Source organism: Trachypithecus francoisi, unplaced genomic scaffold (assembly GCF_009764315.1).
Source record: "Trachypithecus francoisi isolate TF-2019V2 unplaced genomic scaffold, Tfra_2.0 Lachesis_group6, whole genome shotgun sequence".
NCBI classification, from domain to species: domain Eukaryota; kingdom Metazoa; phylum Chordata; class Mammalia; order Primates; family Cercopithecidae; genus Trachypithecus; species Trachypithecus francoisi.
The window spans coordinates 100,653,948-100,677,611 of record NW_022681471.1 but is presented as its reverse complement, the minus strand read 5'-3'; the positions used below and the strand labels follow the sequence as shown (position 1 = coordinate 100,677,611).

The 23,664-nt window shown below is 39.0% G+C and overlaps 1 protein-coding gene and 1 pseudogene across 1 annotated transcript in view; both read left to right on the top strand.

The window, feature by feature from the left end:
- PRRG1 (proline rich and Gla domain 1) overlaps positions 1-23,280 on the top strand; it is a 104,200-nt gene extending 80,920 nt beyond the window's left edge. The window contains exon 4 of the mRNA XM_033202100.1: positions 19,163-23,280. Coding sequence (XP_033057991.1) covers positions 19,163-19,648 — 486 coding nt within the window. The 3' untranslated portion in view covers positions 19,649-23,280. The remainder of the gene's footprint in view (positions 1-19,162) is intronic.
- On the top strand, positions 7,259-7,985 carry LOC117078543 (annotated as a pseudogene).
- Positions 23,281-23,664: the final 384 nt, after the last annotated feature.

Sequence of the window (23,664 nt, the reverse complement as noted above, 5' to 3'; positions counted from 1 at the left end):
TGACTGTATTGCTTTTTGCAAACATTTCATCTTTTAGGCCTTAATTTTTGTATCTTTTAAAAGGAGAATATTATACCTACAGCATTAGGTTTGAGACTGTGCACTTAGCATAGTGCTTGGAACAGAGAAAACTTTCAATACATATAATTATTCTAGTTTTTAGGTGCTGAATTCTTGCCACTTTATTTAGGAATCATTATTTCACCACGGTCACTTTTTCTCTCTTCTCTCTATGAGACTGTGAGGGTTCTCTGCATTTTGGAACTGTTAATCTCGCACTAACATTGAGAAAATAGTAGTAATTCTTTTTTTTTTTTTTTTTTTTTTTTTTTTTTGAGGCGGAGTCTCGCTCTGTCTCCCGGACTGGAGTGCAGTGGCCAGATCTCAGCTCACTGCAAGCTCCGCCTCCCGGGTTTACGCCATTCTCCTGCCTCAGCCTCCCGAGTAGCTGGGACTACAGGCGCCCGCCACCTCGCCCAGCTAGTTTTTGTATTTTTAGTAGAGACGGGGTTTCACCGTGTTAGCCAGGATGGTCTCGATCTCCTGACCTCGTGATCCACCCGTCTCGGCCTCCCAAAGTGCTGGGATTACAGGCTTGAGCCACCGCGCCCGGCCAATAGTAGTAATTCTTTAAAACAATGATTATAGAACTTTTAATCATATATAATTTCTAGTTTATTTTGCTTGACTTTCCACAGTGGTTGTCTTCAAACTTTAGCGGCATAGGAACAGTCTGGGTGCTTAGCAAACCTGCATAGTCCCACCTAGTGCCCAGATCTGGGTTTCTAATTCCATTCTACAGTGAAATAAAACAGGACATTTTAGGGACATGGCTAATTATTGGGCTGGAGCGTGGAGCATACAAGATGAACTGGAGAACATTGTGGTACGAGAAAGTAAGGAAGTGCTATAATCCAAAGAATGGGAGCATGTTAAAGGGACACAGGAGGTAACCTAAAGAAGCTCTCAGTGGCCAAAGCTGAACAATTTTAGCCACAAAATAAATAATGTAGTATAGGATTATAGCCCAAAACACAAAATAAATACACACAATTATATAATGATATAAATGCATGAATGAATGAAAAGGTAAAAAGAGAAAAATCCACACTATAGAATTCCAAATTATGTATGTAAATACTCCACCCCAGAAGGTAGAGCTTAATTTCCTTCTTCCGTTGAGTGTGGCTTGAACTTAAAGACTAGCTTTCAAAGAACAGAGTATGGGAAGGGTCAGCGGGTAGGGGGTGGTGGGGTAACTTTACAATGGAGAAAACTGTCAAACTACTTTGACCTAGTGATCAAAGTTACTAAGTCACACATATGATATACTGAGAAGACACTTCATTTATTTCCATCCCCACAAACTCATAATCCCAGTCTAATCATGAGAAACTTACAGAGAAATCCAAACCGAAAGACATTCTCCAAAATGTCTGACTACTATCAAAAGAGTCAGGGTCATGAAAAAAAAATTAGAACTAGGAAACTGTCACAGACCAGAGGAAACTAAAGCGACATGATTAAATGAAATGTCAATTAGATTCTGGAAAAAAAGGACATTAATGGGAAACTATACAATCTAAATAAAGTGTTATGTTTAGTTAATAGTAATGGACTAGGATTAATTAGCCAATTAATTATAACAAATTTACCATCCTAATGTAAGAAGCTCACATTAAGGGAAACTGGGTGGGGAGTACAGGAGAATGTTATGTATTATCTTTGCAATTTTTCTGCAAATTTAAAATTACTTCAAAATAAGAAAGTTCATTTTTAAAATGCACAGTCCAGGGGTCACAAGTCTCCTTGGGGCCAGGGAACTTACCTTATTTTGTAACACGTTGTTAGATTCTAAAGAAAGCAGTTTAGCTAAAACCACTTAGAATACTCAGAGCTCTGTAGTGGGTGATATTTCTAGGGATATGGATGACTGTTGTGTCTGGGTGCATCATCCCAAGTCTTTATCGCATTCTTGTGCACTCCATGTGCCATTCTACCCCAAGTTGCAGCTATATTTTAGGAACTTAGTTATTAATATCCAGGGATCTGAGATCTGAGTTCAGCAATTCCTTTTTAGATGATATCCCTCATTCCAAAGTGTCACCATTTAAATTTGTTTATGTATAAATTACTGGGGAAGAAAGAGATATGCAGTCCCCTTTCATACTAGGATATGTTACAAAAACTACATTGGAGATTGTTGAATTCAGAGCCCATGGCAGGAGGTGGCATGTAGACACTTGTGAGTTGGGATTAGTGATTACAAGAAATACTGTGTCTGAGGTATCTAAAAATTGATCACTAGGTCCTGGAGATTACTCATGGCACTTGCAGGCAGAAAGTCCGATTCTTTGGCACTGTTAGGGAAACTCTCATTTCACTTAGCGTCTCATGATCTGCTGATGGCACTACAGCCAGATTCAGAATATTGTCCCCACTCCTAGTGTCTAAAGAGTTGTGAGGGATGAGGGAATTCAGGAAAGAAGGGAGGTGGAAGTCCAGTCTGGGCACAGAAATACAGGAGGCAAACATGGGGCATTGCTGTGGCCTTCTTCTAGCCATACCTTATTCATTTCCATTGAGACCTTCTCCTGCCTTCCCTAGATGCATCCCAGACCCTCCTTGGGGAACCAAATATGAAGTTTCCCTTTAGGCACATGGGGTGGTTTCCTGGGGCTCCCAAAGGCTTCCTCACTACTTCTTTTGGAACCACTTGAAAATAAGTTAAATAGGGCCAACATATGTCATTTTGTGCAACTGGTATTCTGAGCTACCTTCTGTAAAGATGAGGAAGGTCTGACTGTTGCAGGTCGATACATGTTGTCCCTTGTATGATTCATTTAAAGTAAGTTTTTATTGGTTATATTGCTGATACTGTTTTTAAGTTAGTGGTGAATTTTAGTCTCTAGCAGTTGGGCCCATTTGTAGATTATAAATTATGTGTAGTGTCAGTTACTCATGTCAGGTTATGGTAGTAACTGAATTAGGAGAGTTTCAGCCTGTATGATATTAATAAAGTAGTAGACTTCTTCAATTGGGGCGGGGGATACTCTCCTCCCCATGCCAGCAGTATGTTAACCTTGACCTAAAGTTGCCTCAGCAAGTTCCTTTCCCAGTACCCGTGCCAACCTTTTTCAGAACTATCCTCAGAGACTGGGTACCAGTGAGGCTGACACATCTATTTGTTGTCGTTTGTAGAATCATTTGCACCATGGATTTAATTTAACTTGTGGCCCTGTCACCTATCATGCTGCTGCTTTAGGATCCTTCACTGCTTAATAAGCAGTACTGTCATGATTAGGAAATGGCTCATGTATCCGTTACAGAGCTGCAACCAGTCAATGGAATTGATGACAATAAAACACTCACATTCAAATCAGGATTTGAGTAGAACCCTAGGGCAGCAACTTTACCTGATAAATGTCTAGGGAATCCATTTTTCCATCTGAAAGATGATGTCACATGTCTCCCATAGCATGCTGGGAAGAAGTTAGCTATGAATTCAGAGAATAAGGGGCCAGCTGTTACCTAAGGAATTATATTCTTTAGCCTAATACAGTAAACCTCTCCCTCCAAAAAAGGACAAGAAGAAGCAAAAACCACTCAATCAATGATGAGACAGAGGTGTTGTGAAATGGTATGATAGCCAGCAGAAAATACCTTTTTTTTTTCTTTTTTGTTGGTTTCTATGGGAGGCTGAGGTGGGCAGATCACATGAGGTCAGGAGTTTGAGACCAGCCTGGCCATCATGGTAAAACCCCATCTCTACTAAAAATGCAAAAACAAATTAGCCAGGCATGGTGGCGTGTGCATGTAGTCCCAGCTACTCAAGAGGGGGAAGCAGGAGAATCACTTGAACCCAGGAAGCGGAGGCTGCAGTGAGCTGAGATCGATCGTACCACTGTACTCTAGCCTGGGTGACAGAGCATCTCAAAAAAAAATAATAAATTATTAAAAAGTATAAATAATTATAGATAGTGAAAAAATATAGCTACTTTGATAAATGTATCCAGGCAAGTAGATGACCAAACCAATTAAACATTATATTTCATTGATTCTCCAATCATTTATTCACATTTTAACTTCTCTGAAATTGAGGTACAGTTTACATACTATGACATGGTATGGATTCATTGAAAGCAGTATTTTTTCCTTTTTTTTTTTTTTTTTTTTTCTTTTTTTCTTTTTGAGATGAGGTTTCGCTCTTATTGCCCAGGCTGGAGTGCAATGGCATGATCTCGGCTCACTGCAACCTCTGCCTCCCAGGTTCAAGTGATTGTCCTGCCTTAGCCTCCCGAGTAGCTGGGATTGAAAGTGCCCGCCACTATGACCAGCTAATTTTTGTATTTTTAGTAGAGACGAGGTTTCACCATGTTGGCCAGGCTGGTCTTGAACTCCTGACCTCAGGTGATCCACCCACCTCGGCCTCCCAAAGTGCTGGGATTACAGGCGTGAGCCACCATGCCCAGCCCTTTTCTCTTTTTTAATACATAAAAATGGTGTACTCTTCAATTCGTGCTATGTTATATTTGATAAAGTACAGCAACCAGTCACCACTGCTACTCACTTCTCAGAGGTTTTGATCTGGATGGGGTGACTACTGTAATTCAATTATTGTTATAGTGGGTATCTGCTCATTTCCTTAATAACGGGGTTTCACTAGTTCTTTCTTCCAATGTTAGGGTACAGTCCCCCCTAGGGCAGAATATTTGATCATGAACTCTCATGGTTGGTATATCAGTAACTATAGAAATAAGATTCAGTTTAGCCATTTCCAGAGTACAATAAAAGGAATTGCAAAATAATTTGTAACTTTGTCATAGCCCTATGTTGTTAGCCCAAGTCTTGGATACTGTCAAGCTGAAACAGGAAATCTATCTTCTAGTGAACTACAACAACCAGTAGTTCCAAAGAAGGCTCTGGTTTTCCTTGAACTGTATATTTTAGAGGGTCAGACTAATGCTATAACTTAAAATCGCATTATTTAAATATTAAGATAGTATCCAATTCCAAAAGCTAATATTTGGTACCAATCACTGATCATCACGAATAGGCTAAAAGCTGCCTTTTCATTCCATCCCATTGTTGAAGAATGACTTATGGAATTGGTTCTAATTATCTTTTCATGGGGTCCACAAAAACTCAATAGGTTGAACTCTTCATTTCACAAATGAGGAAATAGCCCCAGAAATGTTGATTTGCCCATTTTCTCATTACAAGATACTGATGAAGCCCAAGATAGGAGCCAGGTCCCAGGTCTTCTGTTTCCATCTTCCTCATTCCCTCCCCTCCCCCTCGCCTGCAATTGAACACAGTGCCCTCCTAATTTAATTAATGATAGTTATGACAGGGCCTTTACAATGAAACAATTTACCTTCAGGCTTCTTGTGCCAGTCCTTATTGGGCCAGTAGTAAAGACAAATGACATGGTACTTATTCAAGCTTAGATATGATAGAAACAGAAAAAGTGGTATCTGGTACCTATTCTTAGCCTTAGCCTTTGTTTTAATTTCTACTGCTTTAAAAATTCTTTTTTTTTTCTTTTTCTTTTTTTTGAGAGGGAGTCTCACTCACTCTGTCGCCCAGGCTGGAGTGCAATGTTGGCTCATTGCAGCCTTCGCCTCCTGGATTTACATGATTCTCCTGCCTCAGCCTCCTGAGTAGCTGGGACTACAGGTGCCTGCCACCATGCCCAGCTAATTTTTGTATTCTTGGTAGAATCGGGGTTTCACCATGTTGGCCAGGCTGAACTTGAACTCCTGACCTCAAGTGATCTGCCTGCCTCCACCTCCCAAAGTGCTGGGGTTACAGGCAGGAGCCACCGTGCCTGACCTCTACTAATTAAAAATTCTTTAGAACAATGTCATTTGGGATGGACAAAGCAGGTGATATTCTTTCCATCTTTAGACCAATATTTTAAGTGTCCAAAAGACCAGTGATACTTCCAGCTTCTGAATGGAATTGGAACTTGGGCTTTTGATTCTTAAGCCAATATTCATCAGCATCATACCATGTAGCTGATATACTTGCAGCCTAAGACAGAATGTCTTGAAGAGAAGAAAACCTAATGGAACCTACAATATAATTAGGCCAATTTGGGAGGAATATAAGAGGAGGCTGATTTCTTGTTATCTGGGAAGTGGCAATCTGAACTTTTAAACAGACAATTTTGAACTTTTTTGGTTTGATACTGAGATTAAGTTCAAGGCAGCTACCTTTACGTTAAAGAAACTGATGAGGTTTCATTATAAGTCTAGAGTAATGTTTGACAAGGTAGAGGAGATGATAAAGAAGTAGTTCTATCTAAAGTTATTGAAAATTTTCAATGCTACAGAGATTCATTTTTATTACTTTGAAAGACAGATTATAAAGATACAGGAGGGTATTAAGTAAAATGGGATAAATTAATAAAAATTATAATTCCCTATTAACCTAGGTTTTATATTGGTTTTTCTTTAAAACTGTTGCATTCCACTTGCTGTTTTCTATTTTATTTTATTTTATTATTGTTTTAAAATTGAGACAGGGTCTTGTTCTGTTGCCAAGGCTGGAGTGCAGCTGTGAACATGGCTCATTGCAGCCTCAACTTTCTGTGCTCAAGTGATCCTCCCATCTCAGCCTCCCAAGTAGCTGGGGACCACAGGTGCATGCCACCATGCCTGGCTAATTAAAAAAAAAAAAAAAAATCTGTATGCAGACAAGGTCCCATCATGTTGCCTAGGCTGGTCTCAAACTCCTGGACTCAAGTGATCCTCCTACCTTGGCCTCCCAAAGTGCTGGAATTTATAGGTGTGAGATACCATGCCTGGCCATCTATTTTAAAATATTTAAACTCAAGGCAAACTCTAGACAAAACAGAACTAAATCTGGAAGGAGCTATAATACGGGAAACAGAAGAGAATGTTACCAAAAATATCAAATTGATATTCTCAGAATTTAAAAAAACAATAGGTTTATAAAACGAGAAGAAGCTATTACAGAGGGGACCAATTAAGGGATAATAGAAAGTCCTTGGACATTAGAAATGTTACTGCAAAGCTAAAAACTGGACACAGGTTAGACAGTGCAGAGTTCACTGGGTTGCACACGGAACGTAGTGCTCATTCTCCTCCCTGCCCACTTCCACTGAAAAGGAATGCACCCCTCCCCCGATAATGGACCCAAATACCCACTTCCGGCCCTTTCCGCCATTAACCATCCGCCTTCAGCCAACCAGTACCACCACAGCTCCCGCCTGCCTGCTCACCGCGCCCCAAGGTGCCCGCCATGGCCACCACCCCAATGTTGCAGGTGCATCAGAACTACTACCCCAACTGCAAGGCCGCTGTCAACAACCTCATCAACCTGGGATTCCATGCCTCCAACGTGTACCTGTCCGTGGCCTTCTACTTCGACCAGGATGACGCGGCCCTGGAGCACTTTGGCCGCTACTTCCTGCACCAGTTGCACAAGAAGAGGGAGCACGCCCAGGAGCTGATGAGGCTGCAGAACCAGCACGGTGGCTCCATCTGCTTTCAGTACATCAGGAAGTCAGAGCGTCAAGACGGAGAGCAGGCTCGAGGCCACGGAGTGCGCCTTCCACCTGGAGAAGAGTGTCAACCAGAGCCTCCTGGAGCTGCACCAACTGACCATGGAGAAAGGTGACCCCCAGCTGTGCGACTTCCTGGAGAGCCACTTCCTGACCCAGCAGGTCAAGGCCATCAAAGAGCTGGATGATTACCTGAGCAACCTGTGCAAGACGTGGGCCCCAGAAGCAGGCCTGGCAGAGTACCTGTTTGACAAGCTCACTCTGGGCGGCAGCGAGGAAGACCCCTGAGCCAAGATGGGCCCCACAGCCACAGTGTGCTTTCTCTGGGTCAGGCCACCAGGCGGGGTGTGCATGTTGCCCTTTCAGAACGTTCTCTTCAGTTTTTCTCCTTTCAGTGTTACCATTATTGGCAATAAAATTATCTGTTCTCAAAGCAATAAAGGTATCCAGTTGATGCGTGCCTGCACCACTCTCACCTTTTAGGAATCGGCACATCCCCATGCAGGTTTTTTTTTTTTTTTTTTTTTGAGACGGAGTCTCGCTCTGTCGCCCGGGCTGGAGTGCAGTGGCCGGTTCTCAGCTCACTGCAAGCTCCGCCTCCCGGGTTTATGCCATTCTCCTGCCTCAGCCTCCGAGTAGCTGGGACTACAGGCGCCCGCCACCTCGCCCGGCTAGTTTTTTTTTTTTTTGTACTTTTTAGTAGAGACAGGGTTTCACCGTGTTAGCCAGGATGGTCTCGATCTCCTGACCTCGTGATCCGCCCGTCTCGGCCTCCCAAAGTGCTGGGATTACAGGCTTGAGCCACCGCGCCCGGCCGCCATGCAGGTTTAAAGTAGGTATCCAGCAATCTTTCCACCCAGCCCTGTCCCATCTGCATGCAGCTCAGGATCTGCCTGGTGGAAGGGAAAGGTATTCTATGGGCCTCTGGAAAACACATTAGTCTTCCCCTTATAAACTCTGAGGGCATGTGGGATGGGGTGGGGTGAGGTGAGATGGATGAGGTGGGTGGGGTCAGGTGGGTTGGGCAGTCTTGGGCCATGGTATCTGTGAGTGCATGTGCATGGTACAGTGTAAAACATGGTATGGAATTCATCCTAGTGGCTGCCTCTGGGGAAGAAGTGAAGGGAGTGGGATTGGGCAGGGATTAAAATAAAGGGGGTCTTCAACTTTTCATGAACATCATGAGCACTTTTTTGAAAAATAAGCACATGATAAATTTTCTTGTTTCTAGACTGCGAGATGGGGGCTCTGGGTGACAGCAAGGCAGAGCACCTCTTTGGCAAGCTCACCCAGAGTGACAGTGATAATGGGACTGAGCCTTAAGTTGACTTCCCCACAGATATGGGGGTGATTTCCTGCATATTGCCCTTACAAATCCTCTACTCCTGTTTTTATTCTTTCAATTGTGTCATTTCTTCCAATAAACTAATACGGAAAAAATATACCTCAGTAGAAGGACTGAAAAATATAAGGTCAAAGTTGGAGGTCAAATTTGTGATATGAATAGAAAGTAGATTAAATACCCCCAACTGTTAAGCCAGTGACTGGCTGCTTTGAAGAATGTAGAGGGATTGGGGAGAGTTGAAGGTGCAGAACAGGTAGAGCCATTGTAGCTGATCCAGGTGAGAGCCTAGTGTGGCTTGAACTGTGATAGAGGCTGAGGAAATGAAGAGAGATTCACTAGTTCCAGATGGATTTTGGACGAGGTGACAAGTTTTGCTCATGGACAGAAGGTGAGGACTGGGAGATGAAAACAATAAGTTCTGGTGTTTGATCTTGAGCACCTGGGTTAATGGTGCTATTATTAACCTCAGGACATTTGCAGTGGGGACACCTAGGGTAGAGGGTTGGGGAATACATGTCATGTGAAATCTTAGCTCCTTATTATATATCCAAATGGAAACGTCAATCAAGTAGATGGTAAAATGAATGTCAGCTTTGGAAATATACATAAGGGAGACATTATAGATGGTATTGAAGTCATGTGATTGGATGAGCTCACCAGAAAAAGAGTGTAAGAGAGAGTGTGACAAATCCATCCCCAAGCTCAGGGCAGCTAACATTTAGGGGATAGTTGAGATGTTTGAACACCCAGAGAATTTCTGGTCCCACCTGACCATTACCTTATTCCAGACTATGACCCCCAGTGTCCACTCCCAGTGTATTTTCAAATAAGCTTATCCTGATGTCAGTGTGACCTCTGGTTTCTCCTTTCTAGATGTGGAGAAGAGTTCTGTTATCTTGTCTTATGGCTATGGATAGAATGAAGTTATCTCCCAGTAAGAAAAAGATTCCTTAGAGAAATGGTAGTGATGTAAGCGTACATTTTTTTTCCTCTCTCCTTTCACAACTCCGCCATATCTTTTGGCCTATTCTCTACCTAAACAGATGAAATTAGTATGTAAACCTTAGATTATGCATGTTTCTGAAAAACTGCTCGAAACATTTTGTTCTTTCAGTGCTACATGTAGATTATTATATAAAAGATAAAAATTACAGGTTTTGTATGTAGTATTCAAAGTTACATGTGTAGCTCGAGTCTTTTTAAAGCTAACTGGTTTGAAGAGTAGTAAAATATGAACAAGTTTAGCGATGCAATAATTACCTTATTTCATAACTGTACTTTAACACTTTCTTAAAAAGGAGGATTATGGTCATTTAAGTTTTCAGAAGGTATTTTTGCCCCTTTACTATTCTAAGTCTAACTTGGTCCTCTCACTGTATTTCTTTGTCTGCCTGATTTGAGAATCTCTCCCCTCCCTGACTTTGTCTCAGATCATACATATATTTTCTCTCCTAGATATGAGGAAGAACAAAGTGAGCATCTCTTTATGACTGTTTACATTTTTAAAAGGATTCTTCTTACTTTCGTACTTTGGAGAGATAGTTTGCTATAGTGGTTTCTTAACTTCAGATTGCCTGGGTTCAAATCCCAGCTTAGCCATTCATCTTGACTTGCTCAAATCATTAAATTTTTTTGTGCCTCAGTTTCTTCATATATAAAATAGAGATAAAAGCATCAACCTCATTGGGTTGCTGAGATTAAATAAGTTAATGTATGTAAATCACTTACAGCAGTGCCTGGCATAGTATAAATGCATTATGTGGTAGCTGTGAGTTACCATCATAATCACCATCGTCACCCTCCACTCACTTCTAAGATCCTTTGTATTATTTATGCTTTGGGGGAAAGACTTCACTTGTATACATTAGCACTGCATTTCTACCCATCATGTCACCCTGCATACAGAGGTGGGAAAACCCTTAGAACCTGGTTTGGTTGTCAGGTGCCACCAGAACTCAGAAGGGTACATGGCTGATTTTGCTGTCCCACACACAGGCTGAAGACTGGAGACAGCTTTTGTTGTGATAGCTTTCTGTGGTAATCCCCACCAATTCTATCTCAACCAGCTTTCCCTTGAATTCACCCCTAGAATACTGTGCTTGTTCTTCCCAAACCCAGGTTGCCTGAGCCTCCTATTTCCACCCTTAACGTCCTCCCACTCCTCAGAGATGGACAAGAGCAACAGGATGAAGTTCTAACCCAGATCCCCACCTTCATCTGGATGTTTGGAGCTGAAAAGGAGAGGAATGGCTAGGCGGCACTTGGCAGGAGAATGAGAAAAAGGGAACACACATTAGAGCCACTGATAACATAACTAAAATCGATACATCATCATGAGCTTTGGCATAGAGGCTCTCAAGCTTTGCTGCACATTCAAATCACCTGCAGAGGTTTTAAAAAATTTCAATGCCTAGATCAAATACTTACGCTTCTGAGGCAGGACCTAGGCATCCCAGACATTGAAAACCAGTGTTAGCATCTTGCTGCTCAAAGTTGGTCTGGACCAACAGCATCAATCTAAACTGAGAGCTCGTTAGCAATGCAAAATCTCAAGCTCCACCCCAGAGCTACAGTATTAGAATCTGCATTTTAACAGGCTCCCAGGTGATGAGTATGCACACTGAAGTTTGTGAAGCACTGCTTTAACGTCCTGGTTCTCTACCCTAGCTGTACCTTGGGATAACCTGGGATACTGAAAAATGATACTGATGCTTGAACTTAAACAGCGTACTCATGCACATACTGCACCAAACACCAAAAACTTACTGTAATTTCAACAACAATTATTGAATTGACAAATATCCAGAAAGACTTGGAAACTTTCTCATTTGTGTTTATGTTCCACACACATATAACATGTGCACACTTTTAATCATTCTGTTTTATAAATGATTTGGCAACCCATTCGTTTTTTCACAAGCATGGGTTGGAAACAATATGGCCTAAAAGCATATGACCTAGAAGCCAAATATAGCCCACCATCTGTTCTTATAAATAAAGTTTAATTAGAACAGATGCATGACCATTGATTTACATATTGCCTGTTGCTGGGTTCATGCTGCAAAGGTAGAGTTAGTATGTAAGACTAAGACCATATGTCCTACAAAGTCTAAAATGTTTACTATCTAGTTCTTAACAAAAAAATGTTTACCAATCCCATTGTATAGTAACTTATCACAGGCCCTGAATTTACCTAAAGCCACCAAATATTTTTAAATGTGCAATTGTCTCTATACCTCCAATATGGTCATTGCAGTTTGGTGCGTAATTTCCCTATTATCACACACAATGTGTAGCAGAAATGAAAGCAATGTACTGTATTAATTTAACCTAAGATGATAATGATTTAATATAGCACGTCCATGTAAGAGGAGTATAGAAGATACTTTTGGTTACTTAGCCAACAGCCATTTTACTCCTTCATCCTTATTAAGGCAATACTGAATTTTTGGGGGGAGGTGGTGAGTAACAATGTGTCCTATTCCTAGTAATAAATCGAAATTAGTCTACACAGGTCCCTAAACTTTGTCTACATCTTTATTACAGGCTGCTATCTCAACCTGTAATTCATAGCTAGGTTTCTAGAATGGGTTACCTGTACCTGTTGACTTCCCAGAAATAATGCATTTCTTTAAGTGTTAGAAGAAGTAATACATCCATAATGTTCAGAAGTAAAATATGTAAAATGATATGTGATGAAGGCTTCCTCATGTCCCTGCCTGCAGGCTCTCAAGTGTCTTTCATACCAGCCCCACTGAAAGGTTACCTTCCTTAGGAGTTTTCCGTATATCCTTTCTGTCTTCACCTCTTTTGTGTGTTACTATGACAGAATCCCTGAGACTAATTTATAGAGAGGAGATTTATTTAGCTGACAGTTCTGCAGGCTGGTAAATTCAAGGGGCATGGGGCTGGTATCTACTCAGATTTTGTTGGGGGCTTTTGTGCTCTGCCGTGACATAGCAGAGAAGGTCAAAGCAGAAGCAGGCATGTGTGAAGAGGGACCAAACCTGAGGAGGAACCTTCCTTTATAACAACCCACTCTCTTGGAAACTAATCCATACCTGTGAGAACTAATCCAGTCTCTCCAAAGCAAGAATTCACTGACTACAGTGAGAAGGGCACCAAGACATTCATGTGCCACCCCAGACTCAAACACCTCCCACTACAGCCCACCTCCCAACACTGCCACACTGGTCATTTAACTTCCAACATTTTTTTTTTTCAATGAACATAAAACAATTTTATTAAATATAACAAAAATTAAAACATAACAAAGGTATCACACACAATGTTATAGTACCATTTAAATATAACACAGAAAAATACTACAAAATAAGAAATACAAAAACAAAAACTAGGTAAGATTTTATTTACAATGATGAGTGTGCTTGCCTGTTCATAAATTCATTCCAATCTGGAACACAGGAAGATAATGCTACCCGCATAGCTGGTACACCATTCAGCTCATTTCTTTCCTTTGTTTTTAACAGGATTAAGATAGAAAACCCTAGTTCACACAAACTAGTTGTGGTGAATGGTAGTAATAGCAGGACACTCTTTCTACTTAACAATGGAAAGTCTTTCTTTACCTTAATCAAAATGCTGATAAACTTAAGGTCTCATAGTCATTCTTCAATGTATATGAAGAACTAAGCTGCAATAATTCATTCTCTTCTTCAGGTACCAAGTTTAGCTCAATTATTGGTTCAGGGTTTCAAAAAACAAATGCATCTTTTACCCAACTGTTTTCCCTTAATGTTTCAAATTTTTCTTCTGGAAAGAAATGGCTACAAGTTTGAGATAGAGAAGTGAGATGCAACAATATCTCTAATTTTATTTCTTTCAAAATGTTTTCATTAATAATATTCTCTTCAATATGTTGCAAAAATCTTGGAAACATGTAGTAGCTAGGACGATTACTTTTAAGTCTGGCTTGCCATAACAATAACGTCTTTCGAAATCCCTGGATACGTTCAACACCAACATGAGTTTTAGCAAGAAGAAACCACATCCAAACCATAGCACTTACAAACTTTTGTTTTATGGAGAAGTACACATGCATGTATATATACCAAATAGTAACATAATTCACAGGATCCTGCACCTTATGTTTCTCTCCTTAACGATATAAAGAGTGAGTTTTCAGCAGTCAATTTACATACTGGTCACTAGTGATATTCTGGGACTTGGGATTCCTCCTTTTGCTTATTACACCAGGCCAGGTACCAATCCCCCCATTTCTTTGGTTCTGTTACCAGTGTAGGGTCTTGATGAGTCATCCAGGTTCTTGATGTGTTGAGCAAAGAATTGGACAAAACGCACAAACAAAGCAACAAAAGAATGAAGCAACAAAAGCATAGATTTATTGAAGCAAAAGTACGCTCCACAGAGGAGGAGCTGAAGAAACACGTGGCTAAAGAGCACCGGTTGCAAAATCTTCTGGGGTTTAAGTACCCTTTAGAGGTTTCCTATTGGTTACACCCTGTGTAAATGAACACCTGACCTGTGACCAGTCAGAGGCTGAAGTGAAGTTATAGCCTATGCAAATGAAGACTTGTCCTGCAACCAGTTGAAGGCTGAAGTGGAGTTACACCCTATGCAAATGAAGACTCGGCCTGTGACCAGTCACAGGCTCAAGTGAAAGCTCCTTGTCTCCAGACCCTATTCTCCTGCTTCAGTTCCATTCAAGTGTCCTGAATCCAAACCATAACCATTTCCAAATAATTCCATCTAAATTATGAGAATTTTCTTTATGTAACCTGTGTGCAACCTTGCAAAGTATAGTGCCCATAATTAATTGAAACAGCATGCCACCAACCTTTGGTCTTCTCCATCCCCCAGCCATATCATCTTCAACTGGTAGTAAATTGAATTGATGCTTATCATGCCCAGCATAATATTGTTTCCCAGTAACTTGTCCATCTTCTACTGACAGTTTTCAAGATAATACCTTACTTTTTGACAAAATAATACAAAACGTATCTTTTAAGATACTTTTTAAAGAGCTGGAATCTCCCTGTGTTTCCCAGGTTTGTCTCTAACTCCTGGGTTCAAGGGACCCTCACACCTCAGCCTCTGAAGTAGCTGAGGGTACAGGTTTGTGCTACCACACCTCCGCATTATGTATCAATTTAAAAATTATCTTTTCTACTTTTTCATAGCTTAGATATACATGTTACTACCTTAGAGACAAAGAAATTGACCCAAAGATGTTAAGTGACTTGTAAGTCTGGCCATTTTCCCTAGAGTATCACTTTTGATAAGGAATCTTAAAATGTTGGACTACACTTGCTTGGATTTTCCAACTTGGGAGTATTTCTGCCTTCTACTCTCAACAAGGCAACTTTTGGAGATAGGATTGATTTTTAGTCGCTCGTCTCCTAAGGTCCTTCCTCCCTTTTAATGGCATTCTCTTTGAAGGATAGGGAGAAGCTGTAGGAGAGCTGTATATAAATGCTGCTAGGCCCTCCTCATCAATACAGACTCACTGGGAAAATCATCCACTTCCCAACTTTTTTATGTAGGTTCTGAGCTGATTGATCAGATTGCAAAACATGCCCCACTCTACTATCTTTCCAATTATGAAAGCCTTGAGGTCAGGCCTTGAGTCACTCAAATTCTGTTCATAAATGGCAGTGAGAACATTCAAAACAAAAAGCACACATTTTATAAAAGGGAAACAAATATTCTTTGTAAGAATCTTGCACCTACTGCATTTTGTTCTAGCACTCAGCTTACAGGATGAAACGTCTACCTCTTGGGACTCTTCCCTCTGAAATGGTTGTCAGACCTCTCTGGCAGCTCCAGATTGTGTTTATCACTTGTTTAATTTTATCCTGAGCTAAAACTATAGAGTTCCTATAATGACTCTTTTCTTCATTCACTCTTTTACATCATGCTTAAGATTGCTATAAAAGTATGATTCAATTTATGATAGTAATTCTTGTTTAGGCACACATGTTTGTGCCACATTATTGCCTGCCACTAATGTTAAATCCTTCTAAAGCACTGCTCTACCAAGTCTTGAAATCACTTGCTTATTCTAAATACCTTATTGTTGATTTGAAAAGAAAAAGAACTGTATAAATAGCTTACAGAAACATACTTTGAAATTATTTGTTTGAATGATAATTATTAGAGCTGATTTCACATGAATTTTCTTCTGACCCTCTGGCCTCAAGGACATATCAGTCTCTTTTCCAAATAAATCTGTCATTGTGTTTTTATTTAGATCATTGTGAACTTAGTTGAAAGTATTTAATCTGTAAAATGAGGCAGCTTGCTTTTGACTACACACTGAAAATGGTGGAAGACTGAATTTTAGGAAAGTAGCCAAACTGATTCCAAATTACTTATACATCAAAGCAGATTGCTTATTGGTTTGCTCTGGTGGCAGACCTCTTGGGTTGAAATCCCAGCTCCAATGTTTAGATGTTAAATGACCTTGACTTTATCGTTATGTAACCTCTCTGAGCCTCCATTTCCTCGTCTGCAAAGTGAGGATGATAACAGAGCCTACAGTATTTTATTGTTAAGGATTAAGTTGCTACCTGTAAAATTAAAATCTGGTTTACTCATTCAGTTTTTGCCTAAGCTTTGTTTTTATCCGTTAAAAATAAATGCCCGATTATTTTTCTGTAATTTTTTTCCAAAGCGGAAAGAATTAGACTAAAATTTTTTTATTTCCCAGAATGCCAAAAAACAGAAATTGAATTATGCAAGCAAGCATGCAAAAAAGATTCATGTAGATTAATCCTTGGGTATTCCAAAGTAATGTGGACAATATAAAAGAGCCACATTTTATTATATTTTTCTAAGATTAGCATCATATAATTATTTAAATCACATATATTTATTGGTATTTTTGGATAAATTGAAATAGAGTAAAAGGAAGTGGTGACCTGAGAGACTGGGAAGAGAGAGGTTAAAGTCTCACCTGCAGATAAAGGAAAATTTACTATGGATCAGATACTTGATAAGTTTATTTTATTTTATTTGGTGCAGTTTGATTCCAAATTTGTAAAAGAGTCTGTTGTTTTTTAGGAGTGCAACTGTGATTGGCAAGTGTACAGGAGAAAGAGATGTAAAGCAATTTTTAAATGATGGAAACCTAAATGTTAATACTGCTTACATCTTTATGATGGAACTACAAGTGATTTGTTTTCATTTTTGCTGTCTTTGTTTTGTTGAGACAGAGTTTTGCTCTTGTTGCCCAGGCTGGAATGCAATGACGCAATCTCAGCTCACCCGCAACCTCTGCCTCCCAGTTTCAAGCAGTTCTCCTGCCTCAGCCTCCCGAGTAGCTGCAACTACAGGCATGCACCACCGTGCCCGGCTAATTTTGTATTTTTAGTAGAGACCGGGTTTCTCCATGTTGGTCAGGCTGGTCTTGAACTCTTCACCTCAGGTGATCCACCTGCCTCAGCCTCCCAAAGTGCTGAGATTACAAGCGTGAGCCACCGCACCCAGCCCCATTTTTGCTGTTTTTACATGAGTGAAGTTTTATATAATTAACTTTTCTCAATCCTAAAAGTGACAGTTATATAAAAAGTTAATGATGTGCAATTTTAGGAGCAAATTTATTGTGTAAAAAGTCTTCATATATCTATATTTAATAGTTTTTACCTGTGAATATATTTCCATATTAGTGAAACAAATGAGTCCTTTGACAATTTCAGATATTAGATATTATCCTGAGATGATTGCTGTATCTAGACTCTACTTTTTCTTCTTTGGGCTTTTTAAAATATTGAATCTTGCATATTTTCATCTGGATTTTTAGGTGAAATTCATTGCGAACCTGTACAGCCTTTAGTAAATCATACAATATTTCTTACAACATGTCCAGTTCCTCTTAGAATTATAGAATGTTGGAGTAATAATGTACCTTAGAGATCTCATTCGGGAGTCATTATTATGACCACAGGGTTCTTTAAAAGGTTATATGACTAAGTGAAGTAAAATATATGACTATAAAACAAGCAGCTTTAGTGCCCATAGTATTAGTTTGGACCAGATTTGGTGTTTTATCTAAATTCCATGCCCCCATGGGACATCTGAGTTCAGAATTCCAGGTGTAATCCAACTCCATTTGTCCATTCGTGTAGTGAGCTAACTCCTCTCCTCAGCTCTTCTTTTTCCAATTTGCATTCCAAGGGCTTCCTCCCTTGATGCCAGATAATTAAATAATATGAAATGGAAGACATTTCAAATATTATTAGTGACCCGTAATACCTGCGAATAAATATGACTGTGAGAAAAGCACTTTGATAAATGGAGTCAATAGCATTGCAATTGTGGGTGGTCTTTGTATCAAAGTAAGGGACAGGTAATCAGTCATTTTGAAGCAGAGATTCGATTATAATATATAAAATTAATTATAATCACTAATATGTATTGAGTATTCATATGCCAGGGACTTAATTAGATGTGTTATAAATATTATCTCACTTAATGCACAGGCAACCTATAAGGTAGGTTTGTATTATACCATTTTACAAGTGAGGAAACCGAGGCTTAAAGGAGTAACTTGCCCAGGTTTCATAACTAGTAATTGGGTCAAGTTTCTTTTTGATCTTTTAAATACTTCCCCCTACATTCGGTAAAGTCTTGAACTACTGGATTACTTTTCATTTGGGATTAAGGTACAGGTTTAGAAGTAACCTAATGCAGTTTCTTCACTAGCTTGAGGTCTCTCCTAGGAACAATATGTAATTTTGACCTTCAGTCACCATCTGTGTACTAAACTCTGGGGGTGGAGAGGGAGCTGAGGAGGAATGTCTGGTGGCAAGAAACCCCAAACAGAACCATTAGAAAACAAGGTGTTTCTGGAGTGTTTGAGCACTGAAAGACTACAACAGCCTAAACTTGTACATACTGTTAATGATTATAGGGATCATGAGATGAGAATCTTGTAGTTGGATATGGAGAGCGATGATATTTAACATATTTTAACAGTAAATTATTTGGTATAATTAGTAAAGGGGAAAACCCTTATTACTTATTTTTCCCTCTAAAGTGTCATAGCTGAAAATATAAATAACTCCAAGTCTTAAAAAACACTCTTGGATTCTGATTGACCATTTTAGGGAGGATCCAGAATGAGTACAATAATGTATTTGTAATTTCTTGTCACCTGGAAAATATAGACTGTAGGTCCTTTGGTTCAGCAAATTTGGTTTTGGGTTTTTGTTCATTATGTTCATTGAACCCAGACATTTATTCATCTGGTATTTTCCATCTTTTATTCATACTGATTTTCTATTTATTTTGTATTGTATTTTCAGAAGGAGTTTTGGAGCACCTACACAAAAGCGCAACAAGGGGAGAGTAACCGAGGAAGTGACTGGTTTCAATTTTACCTTACCTTTCCATTAATCTTTGGCCTCTTCATTATCCTCCTTGTCATTTTCCTAATCTGGAGATGCTTCCTAAGAAACAAAACTCGTAGACAGACAGTGACTGAAGGCCACATTCCTTTCCCTCAGCACCTTAATATTATCACCCCACCCCCCCCACCAGATGAAGTGTTTGACAGCAGTGGATTGTCTCCAGGCTTTCTGGGATACGTAGTTGGGCGCTCAGATTCCGTCTCTACTCGCCTGTCCAATTGTGATCCCCCACCAACCTATGAAGAAGCCACTGGCCAGGTGAACCTGCAGAGAAGTGAAACAGAACCTCATTTAGACCCACCCCCGGAGTATGAGGACATAGTCAACTCCAACTCAGCCAGTGCCATTCCTATGGTGCCTGTGGTCACCACCATCAAATGAAGCTGCAAACTTCTTTTTACTCTAATCATTTTTAAAATACTAATGAAAGAACTTTCTAGCACTTTACCACTACATAAATGTTCATTGACTTATTTTATTGGACTCTTACAGCATACCACTTCATACTTTCTGGTTTTATTTTCTTTAGTTTTGTTTCTTGTTATAGAATCATTATCCATGCTCATTTTTGCTAGGGGAAATATATGAAGAGGGGAAACATACTAATGGGGTCTTTCAGTGATGTGATGAGACATACATGTAAGTGTATATATGTGTGTATAGGCATATATACATGTGTATGTATCAACACAGTATATGTAAAACTGTCTTAAAAATCCATTAACTTCTACCTAAATCACCTGGAAAGAGAGCATTACTCACCAAAATTGCAAAACAAGGGTACCAAGAATTTGTGTAATAGCCAGTGACATGCTGTAGATTTTTGCAAACTGGATGTACTTAGCATGTTTTCTAATTCTGACTGGCTTTTATTAACTTGATAATTCTTCATCTACCTTAAAAAGAAAAAATTACACATACTCATTCTTGATGTTATAAATAGAAAGAGAAAGAGTGTGTGTGAGCAATCATGCGTAAGCTACTGATAACTTGCTTACAGCAGATAGCAATAAGGTCTTTGGTAGCATTGGCTTGTTTTGTAATAGGGATTTTTTTTTTGGTTGACCACTCCCCCCCCGACTTCCAAAATTAAACAGTGTTTTCTTAGCATCTTGAATATCTCCTGTGGTGTATATTAACATCTTGATGAGACAGATTCCAGGCAATGAAGTAATTTCTAAAATAGATATATGTGTGGATTAATGACAGGCAGTAGATACCCATTACTCCTTTACTCATGGATGGTAAAATTATTCTCACTGCTTTATTGCCTTTTACTATACGTTCTACACTCTCTCCTACTGCCACAGAATTTTCAAGCCCTTAAAAGTTTAGTTAAAATAAAATTTTTGAAATTATTTTCTTAATATTTTTATATAGGCTGATGTCTTTGCCTCAAGATTGTTAGGAGGTAATTTTCCATTAAATTATGAACTGTGATTTTTATATTGCTCTCCAATTGGTATAAGAAGATTGCAAAGTCCGTGTTATGCTAGGTTCACAATAAATCTAGTAATAGCCCCACACAGATCTCATCATTGTTGCTACTTCCTTTTGTATTTTCATCAGGTATTTTTTTAACTGTAGGGTTTTTACTTTTTTCTTGGAGCAGAGAGAACAGGCTGTCAATGGGTTGCCAACATAAGCTGGCTGAAAAATAAAAGAAAACAAGACAGTTGTTTCATAAAGTTTCATTTTGTATGCACTGATGGCAAATTCATTAGGTCAGTTAAGGGAAATGTTTGTACCACTTCGAAACCTTTCCAGCGTGGATAAAATGGTTGATGAGGCAGGCAGAAGGAATGTAGGTTTCAGGTGTGTCATTTCTGCTGCTTCCAGCTCCACCCCTATGGACTCCCCCAGTCCTGCCCTGGAACCAAAGGAAGGAGTAACACTGAGGGGAATCCTGAAGTAGGAGTCAGATGACCTGAAGTCAGATCTCCCTCCATCACATACTTGTCACCACTGTACCTTGAGCAACAACCATATCTGACCCTCAACCTCCTCAACTCCAAAATGGGGATAATATCATCTTTACAAGGATCAAATGAGATGGTGTGTATGTAAGAAATTTGTAAAATGTGAAGAGCTATCTACACTAAGTTGTAATGTTATTATTATTGTGCTTCAAGGATAATTTTCCCGTTTTCCTAAATTGTATGAGATCTTTCACACAGTGAGAATAGAGCAGGCTGCCCCATAAATGGGTAACATATTCCTAATCTGAGTGTGTGGGCTGTTAGAGAACCCCTGTCATGCTCTGGTCTATTCTGAAAATGTGCCAACTGAAAGATGATAGCCCACACAGCACAGCACAAACAGGTTTAAGCAATGTTGGAAAGGGAACTAAGGCATGCTTAGTTAATAGGTTTAGCAGCTTTCATGGACTAAAAATGATTGATTGTATCTTGACCCTGGTCTCAGAAATGGCATTTTTAGTTTCGCCATGAGCACACATCAATCTTTGGCTTCTATTTAAAGCTAAAGGTAGAAGTGTTTGACCCAGTGAACTGTGTATGTATGTGTGGGGTATTTTTTTGTTTATTTTTAAATGAAAATTAAGACACCTTTTGTGTGGACATTTTTTTGTCTTTAATGTCAGGCTTTAGATTAGATCAGCAGTTTTCAAAGCATCGCCCGTGGACTCCTGGGTTCCTTGAGAGCCTTTCAGGGGGGACTATGAGATCAAAATATTTTTATTATAATGTGAAGACATTAGCTTTTCACTCTATCTCAAAAAAAGTGTTGCAAATGTAAAACATTGCCATCTTCTCACAAATCTTTTTCTGTTTTTGAAAATATGGCTATTTTTCATAAAATGTTATTTGTGTTAGCATGTAATGGTTTATCATGTTTAAATAAATTCTTTAAAAATTTTCAGTTTTTTTAGTATGGTAAATATTGATAGATATAAACCTCATGAACAAAAGCACTTTGGCATCCAGATCCTCAATAAATGTTAAGGGAATAAAGGGCTCCAGAGACCAAAAGTTTTAGAGCTACAGGATTAGGCATAGGAGCAGGATATTCTGTTAGTAAGTGTGATTTCTTGCAACTTTATTTTACATTTTAAACTCCTGATATTGGATATAATGCTGCCTTTTAGAGACACCTGAATTGCAGTATCAGAATGAATGTTGATATTTGAAGCCAAAAAGCCAAATGCTTAAACTGATCAATGACTATAGCTGTTTAGACTGTTGGTCAAATAACATACTACTTCACAGTAACAGCTTTATCAGCCATAGATCTCATGGTGGCTGCTGCATGATAATGATAGGATAAACAAAATACCACTGTCTTCAAGAAACATTATCTTAGGTTTGTTTGTTTGGTTTGAGTTTGATTTGGCTTTTATATTTTTTAAAATCCCTTTTGCTACCCCATCTGGTTTTATAAACTGAGTTCTTAGTATTTGTTAAAATTTAGGGGTTTGTTGGAAAAATACATATTTTTTATGCTTTTGCCTTTCTTACCTGATTGATATTACATTCACCTTTGATGTTTTTTAAAAGTTTATTTTTACAGATATATTTAGTACGTTTCTTAAGGAGTAACAATTGAATCAACCAGTTTGCATTTAAATAAAAGAACGGGCTCAATGGTCTTCCTGTGGAATGGTTTACACATCTGCGTGTGCAGTAGTTGTGTCTGGAATCCTAGAATTGGCACTTTCTGCCTCCCTGCTCTAAATGTCACAATAAATTATACTTCCTTAAAGTAAATATAATGATTTCTTCTTTTCCTATTGACCAGTACAGATAGAGATGTTGTGTTTGTTTCATTTTTAATGATGACTCAAGATTGATTATCTGATCCAGTAACTGTGGAGGTAGCTTTAACTTGGTTCTTTGTAAATAATATGTATTTTATTATAATATTTCACATTTTAAGATGCTTGGTTTACATTAAATTATGGTATTTAACTATTTTTATGTTTATACTAGGTAGGGTCTTTCTTATATTTCTGTGTTTTTGGTATGCTAAATAAAGCTATTTTTAAACCCAAGAGATTTTTTTCTGCCATGTGTTAATCATATTATGGTTAGGTGGTAAATATGCTGCATATGTTCTTATTAATTATGTTCTTTTTAATAAGGTAAAATGGTTATGTTTCTTTTTTCTTATGCATTTAGGGAATATAGCTCAGTAAAAACAACAGGAATCATCTGATCAAAACCTCAGAGTGTTCTCAGCATGAGAAAGAACTTTCTATAATACTTTTGAATGATTTTGGCATGATACAAAATGGAAACAATTGCTCTAAAGGAATAGACTGAGCTCCCTGCATAGTGTAGTTTGTCAAGTCCTGGGAATAGTGTTGTCTATAGATGCCAAGGAGCCAGTTGTTTCTTGCTTAGCAGAACAGCTTGTGTTTGAAAAGAAAGCACAAGATG